Source organism: Limulus polyphemus, unplaced genomic scaffold (genome assembly GCF_000517525.1).
Source record: "Limulus polyphemus unplaced genomic scaffold, Limulus_polyphemus-2.1.2 Scaffold1515, whole genome shotgun sequence".
In the NCBI taxonomy this organism is placed as follows: Eukaryota; Metazoa; Arthropoda; class Merostomata; order Xiphosura; family Limulidae; genus Limulus; species Limulus polyphemus.
This window is the reverse complement of record NW_013667125.1, coordinates 164,912-174,281: the sequence shown is the minus strand read 5'-3', so window position 1 is coordinate 174,281 and position 9,370 is coordinate 164,912. Positions and strand designations below refer to the sequence as shown.

Here is a 9,370-nt window from a genome sequence, read left to right as displayed (position 1 = left end):
CCGTCTCCAACCATTATTAGTCTCAAAGTGGGTTCCTCGTCATCGAAAAAGTGAATACCTAAGCGCGTACTAAATATAGTACTTTTCTAGAGACACGCCAACGAGGTCGTGGGTGAGCAGACTGTAAGGAGACGACTTGTGACGTTTACCCTCCCCTAGTGACCGGATTTTCTCTAATCATGTTTACTCTTGTGTTGCATGAAAAATACGTGAGAACTAATTTCTGTTGACTGCTTAACCTCTGCCTAGATAATCAGCGTACTTTCTAGGATATTAATTCAATTAACAACCATAGGCTTACAGTATACAGCTGCCATGTTAACCAGTCACATTAAGTGGCTCACGAGTCACGGGCAAGATTCTCAACAAATGTAAAATATGGTTATTTCATCAAGCTGAACAGTCTTTGTTGTAATTCCTTACAACAATCTGCAGGGTTAACGAGTGCTTTGTCTCTCAAGCCTCACTTGTTCCTCTTGTCTAGAACCAATGAACTCTAAAAATTTAAAAGTGCTAATTTGTATTATTTAATTATAACAGTTCTTTTGAACTACCAACTTCTGAACGAAAGCACCATGTGTCCTAAAACATTGTAAATGATATATATATATACACACATAGATAAAACAATTACTGAAATAGAACGTTTAAGCGTGAAGAAACTTTCTTTAATATTTCGTAATTCATTTGACCACCCTTCACACACACACGTGCTCCTTATCAACGTATTATCCACGTTATTAATAACTTTTTTTTTATAAATTATTTCAATCAATTGAATTAGTCTTCCCCCACAAATAACACACTTTTTGCTTCACAGGTAAGATAATATTTCAAACGTTATTTTTACAAAGAATTATCCGAGGTCTATAGTCTTACTTTTACATTTCCACATCCCCACCTATTAGTGTGAAATAGCTAGAGAACTTTGATAACTAGCATTACTACATTATCATTAAGCTTTTACTCAGATAACTATATACCATATTGTTTTTCCACATATCAACCTATCACTAGAAGATGCCATGATGATATCGCTAAATTAATTATTTATCCACTCTGATCAGTAATACGTTACAGGAATTTGACTTTTTATCAAGCTTGTTGTCGTGTTGTAAATAAAACTAGTGAGCCACTCGTTATTATTATCACCCATATAATTTAATAACAACGCCTACATAAAAACTTACTGGTACAAGAAGAGATACAGTCACTGAGTTTGTTTCTTCAAAGTACTTGCCAGCTCAGAAACGAAACACTGTGGTTTTCCAAGGACTTACCCAGCACATTGTTATATACTCTTCGCAATAAGTGAGAGTTCGAGGAAGCAGTGTGTGGAAAGACAGGTATGGTGATTTGATGAAGGATGTATGAGATAAGGCATGGTGTGAAGTTCAATAAACAGAAGAATGGCCGATCGTTTTATTGTTGTGGAAATTTAATAAGGAAATCAACTATTGAAACAAAAACTGAAAGGGTGAAAAAAAATATTTAAATAAAGTAAGATAGAAATTAACTTTACTTGAAAGTGAACTGTAAACTTCTTACTGGTTTAACTAATAATAAAAAAAGATGCACAGCAGTGAAAGCGTTACAAAAACAGTTGAAAATAGAGATAAGAGAAGAAAGTAATCTGTTTGAAAACGCCAAATTATGTTTGTAATTCGCCTTTTCTCTGTTAACTGACTAATCACAAAATTTAACCACAAGAGTCTGTTCATAGTTGAGCGCAAAGCTACACAATGGACTATCTGTGCTCTGCCCACCACGGGTATCGAAACCCGGTTTCTTGCATTATAAGTCCGCTGACATACCGCTATGCCACCGGAAGCCCCACAAAAGTCCAAAATTATTTCTGTTCTACTCTGAGAACTCATGAGTGAAAGCAAAGACGAATATGTAATAGTATGTCACTCACACAATATATGTCATATCCAGTGCCGACGAGGCCTTCTGCCCAGAACCAGAGCTCGTCAGACCGGCAAGGATACAAAAGACAAAATAATGGTTGAGAAGTTATTTGTATCTGCATACCACAAACCCATCAAAAATTAGGTAAGGGATAACGAACTACTTTTTACGTCATAATGGCAATACATTAAAATCAAAGATTAAAGAGACAATAATGTTGAATATTTCTTAAACTCAACCATGTATTTTTTTACTGCTGATTTCTTTTGGGAAATATTTTTCCATGAAAGATAAACAAAAAATACGTCAATGTTTAATCATTATTATAATTAATTATAACAATTCTTATGTAGTAAAAGTGTTCCCTTAGTTTGGCATTTTACATTCACCGTGTTGCTTTAAGGTATCTTACACTGCCGACATTACTGTACGATGTTTCACACTGCCTCGTTACTGTATAGAATTTAACACTGGCCACGTTACTGTATGGCATCTTACACTGCCGATATTACTGTACGACGCTTCACAACTGCCCACATTAATGCGCAACGTTTTAAAGTATCTCGTTACTGTATAGAATTTAACACTGGCCACGTTACTGTATGGCATTTTACACTGCCGATATTACTGTACGACGCTTCACAACTGCCCACATTAATGCGCGACATTTTAAAGTGTCTCGTTACTGTATAGAATTTAACACTGGTCATGTTACTGTATGGTATTTTATACTACCCACATTACACTGTGGTATTTTTACATTTCTCACGTTGCAATACGGTATTTTATACTACCCACATTATTATATAGTATTTTATACTACCCACATTATTATATAGTATTTTATACTACCCACATTATTATATAGTATTTTATACTACCCACATTATTATATAGTATTTTATACTACCCACATTATTATATAGTATTTTATACTGCCCACATTATCATATAGTATTTTATATTGCCCACATTATTATATAGTATTTTATACTGCCCACATTATCATATAGTATTTTATATTGCCCACATTATTATATAGTATTTTATACTGCCCACATTACTGTACTGTATTTAAACTGACTCATTATTCTATAGCATTTTACACTGTCCACGTTATTGTCTGTTATTTTACACTGCACACATTACTAGATAATATTTTACACTGCCCACATTACTGTGCTGTATTTGACACTGCCCACATTAATGTATGGTATTTTACACTGACCACGTTATTGTTTGTTATTTTACACTGTTCACGTTGCTGTAGGGTATTTTACACTGCACACATTACTAGATAACATTTTACACTGCCCACATTACTGTGCTGTATTTTACACTGCCCACATTAGTGTACGGTATTTCATACTCCCCGTGTTTACTATAAGATATTTTTAACGTTTGCTTTGCAAGTGTTACTACAGCTTTAGCTCAACATAATCGAAACGAAATTGCAACGCTAAACTACCTATGTTAAGGTACAAAAAAATTCGCGTACACTCTTAAATCAATAAGCCGTTTTCTCAATACAATCACCCGTCTTACGCAAAATAACTTAGTTTTTATTATGGTTCACATTGAAAACACAGTTACTACAAACTGGGCCATTATCTACCGAGTAACTGAATCAGCCACTATTCCTATATCACAAGCAAAAATTAAATCTTCTGAATAACATAATTCAAGTTTTTGTGTTTACATATTCACCCATTCATCCCCATCAAACTTAACTTCCATCTTAGAAATAAATGATAAATGATTTACAGTAAGATCAAAATCTATTAATGGCTTTACTGTAACAGCTGATTTTATATTAAAGTACATAATATGTAAAACATTTAACATTTTGCCATGCAAGCGTTTCCTTATAAGTACATAAACACCATCAAATGAAATACACGCCTTAACAACAGCAATATAACAGAATGCATACCCTCCCCCCGCCGATCCTTTTCGAAATTGCTTGCGTTTATATTGGATAACGTAAAATTTCACCTTCGAAAACTCAGAAATCATTCTCAGATCCAGAATAATCAACGATCCGGATCATTTTTGTTATGTGATGAGGAGTATCAACCTTAATGTGTCCATAAAATTTGGTACAAATCTGATCACACTTTACAAGAGTTATTAACCTAAAACCGTGAAATTGCCCTATCTCTCATTATAAAAAATGTTTCAAAGTGATCCGGAATCTGTATCCAATTTGTGGAGGACTATCATTATAAAAATGTTTCAAAGTGATCCGGAATCTGTATCCAATTTGTGGAGGACTACTCCATACATACTTCCCATCTTCTGTTACTTTTTTGTGTACGTTAGTTTATTAGTTTTCGAGATATTTATGCGGACACACACACGGATCCGACTACAATACCATCGCAGGGCGAGGGTAATAAAATAATCAAATAAAGAAAATGTCTACTGCTCTCCCATAAATATTTTTATACTGTAGAGTAGAAAACAAATATATTGTCAAAGGTTAAATGACTGCTTCTAAACCTTGATTAAAATCATAATATCTTACTGCAAAATGTTGTGTAATAATTACAGTTGGGGAAAAATAAACTTCTTTGGAGAGTCTAGACGTAACACCTCTCACAATTAACAATAATAATTGAGCCTTCTTAAGTAACGGTACAACTAATCCCTTCATCTACAAGTAAAGAAAAAAACTTTTTAAAAAAGGAAGTAAATGTAGGGATGGCTAATATCAATCCTTCAAAAACAATGCAAATAAGATAGTAAGGATAGCATTTGCATCATCCCTACACAATATCACATGCACACAGTGTAGTATAATGTTAACAGACAAAAAATAAGATAAACTCTTGAAATTGAATAGTTATATATATACTGCTGTATGTTAATTCTTGCCTGTTCAAATGGTCAACTAATTAGGCAAATACAGGTTGTTTCACGATAATTTCTCGCAAAGCTACACACATTTATAGCCGTCCCTAATTTTCCAAAGTTATACCAAAGGAATAGCAACTAGCTAACAACACCCACCGCCAACTGTTGAGCTCCTCTTGTCTGATCGAATTGCGAGGTTTGACTCATTTTATAGCGCCCGAAAGGGTCCCAAAGTGAGGAGAGCGTTACTGTGGCAAAGGGTCAGAATATTCAATCCTCGGATTCACCATCCATGCAAGCTGACCACTCAGCTAGGGTCAGCCACCATCGAGGCTGTAAGCTGTTACAGATGTATGGATATATAATATAACACAGAGTTCTGTGTTTGTAAAATCTGTATTTTTTTTTTCAATACGTGATAGCACTCCAATAAAGTGACAATAAGTACCCATAACCCAACACTGTTTGTATTACATTTTGTGGTTTTAAAGTCCAAGTCTTTACATAGTAGCATTACAATGAGCAGTTTAACCCAATTATTCTCTCTACGTGTTATCCAGTGTATGATTTACCAAAGCCCTGATAACCTACCATTTAAATGAACAAAAAAAAACACTCTTGGAACAAAATATCAATACAAAAACTGGGAGACAGCTAATGAGCAATATTTTCTTTGCTTCATTCTACCAATCTTCTATATTTATGTATAATATGGTAGAGTTTGAAAAGCTCAGTAATCTAGTGTGACCAGGTCTGTCCAACATACAAGTCAGCACGGAGTTCTGACTGTAACTTAGTAATTCACTCGTGGGCTGGACTGCAACATTAACAATTTAGAATCCTAGATTCTATAGTTCTACTCGAACTTCAGGAAATATCTGTCTACCGTTCCAAGGGTTTCAAAACTTATGACAGAATGGAATATGTGTAATATAAGGATAATACTTCACATCTTTAAAATGCGAGTAAATAACGATATTTTATTTTATAAATTTTAATTTTAATAAAGATATTTTTCCAGTGCTCGGGGGCTGGATGCAGCAATGATTTATACTCGAGTAAATCTTGTGGATCGTGATATGTGTTGTAAAAGTTTTTAAATGTTTCAGTAAAGTCTTGATCTATACTATCGTAAAGACTAAGTCGACAGTCTCAGAGTCTGTAAGTTGTGAAGTTGATTTTACTGTTCTAAATCAGAACGTCGTGTGATGTCCCACTAAACTACTAAAGTAAAGGGCCTCATTCTCTGCTTTTCTTCTAAAACTTTAATATTTTCATATCAAAATAACTAGCCATCGTATAAATTTCCTAAGTTTACTTTCTATAGATAATTCTACCTACAACCAAGTAATCTACAACAATTAAGTTAACCGATTACTATCATTTTTATTTTATCTTTTACTAAAGCATTCGGAATTGAATATTTTAATTATCTATAAAAATAAGCTTTTACCTGTTCGTCATCGTAGTTCATAAACCAAACCCTCCTCCCTAGGACCGGGAAGGCACAACAAAAGTACATTTTGTAGCGAATATGTTAAACAACATGTGCCACTTGTTTTTCACTCCTTACTTAATCTATACTAAGATATTTACACTAAACTGACGACCTGCGGGTGTTTTTGAGTTGTTTTTCATTCCCTTTTTTCACAAGTGACAATTTGTCTGCTTTAAAGAAAGGGTTTAATCTTGTTGTTTAAAGGAAAAATAAATGCAAAGTGAGACTTTCGGATTTGATCCTACGATGTGAAGCCTTTTTTCGATAAGGCCATATTCCTCGAAGACTGGTTGTTTGCTATGACAACAAAAGTCCCAAGTGTTGGCATAAAACGAAATTTTTAAAGTGAAATATGAAGTAATCGCACACGAACTAAAACTTGTGACGCTGTAGTAAACAGTAGAGAAATGGCCCGTGTTAATCAACACGATTTACTTTGATGATACCTCGTAATCAATAGCATCACTCATCTACACTGCTTTATCAAAACGACGAAATATCTAACTTATGGCAAGTACTCAATCAGCAAACGAATTACATCTTTAGCTAATACTGTAAACTATGATCAACAAATTTAAAAATAATTTCTTCTGGATTTCTGTGTTATCAAGTGCCACGCTTACGTCATTCATGACGTTAAAAGACTGATACTGCAATGAACACTGCACTGCTTACAAGTAAGGCGTGCCTTATCAAGAGTATAGAAAATACGTTACACAATATATATATCTCATGATTCTTAATAAAACTGAAATATTCCGTTCTACGTAGCCTAACACGGAAAGCGCTGAGAAATGAAAACAGTGATATCTCTATTCACATTATAAGGAATTCTCGTTCAGACTTATCGGTTTCATCTTAGTAGACTTCGATCTATAGCCTTGTCGTTCTCAGACACAGATGCTCTTTTCTTGGGGTGTTAAACCAGAGTACAACAGTGCTGCAAAGTCAACCGAACACGTGCTTTGTGGCTAATTCATTAATGTGACTCAGCGTATACTTCAAGTCGATGAATCAGCTTAACAGATTTTTTAAACTTTTAAATCCAGAACAAATAAATTATATTTCTAAATGAAGGACCTCGTTTGTTTGTTTGTTTGAATTTATGCACAAAGCTACACAATGGGCTATCTGTGCTCTGCCCACCACGGGTATCGAAACCCGGTTTCTAGCGTTGTAAGTCCGCAGACATACCGCTGTGCTACGGGGGGGGGGCGAAGAACCTCGTACTATACAGCATTCATCAATGCACTTCTCATTTTACGGAAAACCTTGCGTGAAATACTTGGCACTACAAGCATTGTGTTTAATGTTCTACATAACTAACATCCAGATATGCATTGTTTAGCGAATATATTGTTTAAGTTTACAAAGAAACAGTCACATTGCCTTCATGCCATTATTTGTTGATTGGAAGCTTCATTCAAGTAGGCTCACCTTGTTAATAGATATACAGTAGGGTTTCCTATCAGGTGCGGTCTCTTGTCCCCATATATCTGTACGTGTTTAAAACAACCAAGATATATGCATAGTTAACCCAGTGGAAAGATTACGTATACAACCAGACTAATCAGGTCAAATCTCCATTCCGATGTGTCGCGAACCCATTCAATACAACGACGTTATCAAAATTTTGAAGTAAAATAATGGAACACTGATTAATTTAGCAAGCTAAAAATATTTCCCCTTACTAAATACACACGAAATTTGTTGAAATAAAATCTCAAAATATTTGATTAAAATTAGCACTAAGTTAAGTAACAGGAATATTGGTCCTTAATATAATTATTTTTTGTGAGCATCAGAATTATACAAATAAACAAGGCACATTACCTAGTTTGTGCACTAAAATTGCAATTAAAAACATTATTTAAATCCATAATGTGCATTAAAATTGTAATTAAAAACATTATTTGAATCCATAATGTGCATTACAATTGTAATTAAAAACATTATTTGAATCCATAATGTGCATTACAATTGTAATTAAAAACATTATTTGAATACACAATGTGCATTAAAATTGTAATTAAAAACATTATTTGAATCCATAATGTGCATTAAAAGTGTAATTAAAAATACTGCTTGAACCCACTACGTGCACTGAATGTGTAACTTAAAAAATTATTTGAATATTACATTTGACAAATAATAAAATATTATTTAAACCATGAGCTGATGTTGCATTATTCTTTTAAATCACAAATTTCGAAATTTCATTTTATCCAATTATTATTAGAATAATATTTGTTACTTGCTAAACGAATTACTGTTCCATTATTTTACTTCAAAGATACACACAAACTATAAAACTATCCGAAATATATATTACTCAGAATGAAAATATTCTTGATAAAAAAAAAAAAAAATTGAAGCTATATTTCCCCTAAAGGTGGCCTTCGGCCACCTGGAGGGGTCATCTGTTTTAACTACTCGCACCATTATACAAATATCTATCAGGCAGGCAGTAGACACTAAAATAACATCACATAAAAGACGCTTACGTTGCAGTTTATACTGTTGAGACGTCAGTAAAACGTGTGCATGTCATGAATCACGAGAAAAATTATGTATTTTATAGGCGAAAACACAGCACGTCGTATGAACTTCAAAAGCAAGAAATAAAAATATTTGTTACTCTTAATTTTGGTTTTATTTTCTCTTGAAACAGAAAACTTTCGGGAACTCTGCGGAAGTACATCTAGTTTTATAGTATTTCTTATTGTGATATTTATAATAATATTTAGGTAACTGGGAATGGAACACTAAAATATCAAGACAAATGTTATTTTAATCTACTATACATGTGATTACTTCACAAACACTAATCATTGATCAAACAGGGAAGAAACCCGTTTACCAAACACGAGAAGTTTCGAGTCACGAGTTTCTTAGTGATAAAACGTATGATGTTATGCTCGTGTCTTTACATTTTAATCATACGATATCGTTTAAAAAAAAATCAATTTCACACGCTGATACATATAGAGTAACTGATCGTTTGATATTACAATCTATTGGCTTGTCTTCTCCCCCACAGCATGTAGACTTTAGTGTACTTCTATACGGGGTGAAACTTCATAATTATTCATATTTTAGGGAGTA

The 9,370-nt window shown here is 33.6% G+C and overlaps 1 protein-coding gene across 4 annotated transcripts in view; it reads right to left on the bottom strand.

Moving 5' to 3' along the window:
* LOC106463913 (cytohesin-1-like) overlaps positions 1 to 9,370 on the bottom strand; it is a 136,605-nt gene that overhangs the window by 43,937 nt on the left and 83,298 nt on the right. The window contains exon 1 of one of the 4 annotated variants that reach the window (XM_022391551.1): positions 6,221 to 7,215. The exons of the other annotated variants lie outside the window; for them this stretch is intronic. Coding sequence (XP_022247259.1) covers positions 6,221 to 6,289 — 69 coding nt within the window. The 5' untranslated portion in view covers positions 6,290 to 7,215. Of the gene's footprint in view, positions 1 to 6,220; positions 7,216 to 9,370 lie in introns of those variants that run through there. 4 annotated transcript variants of the gene reach the window in all.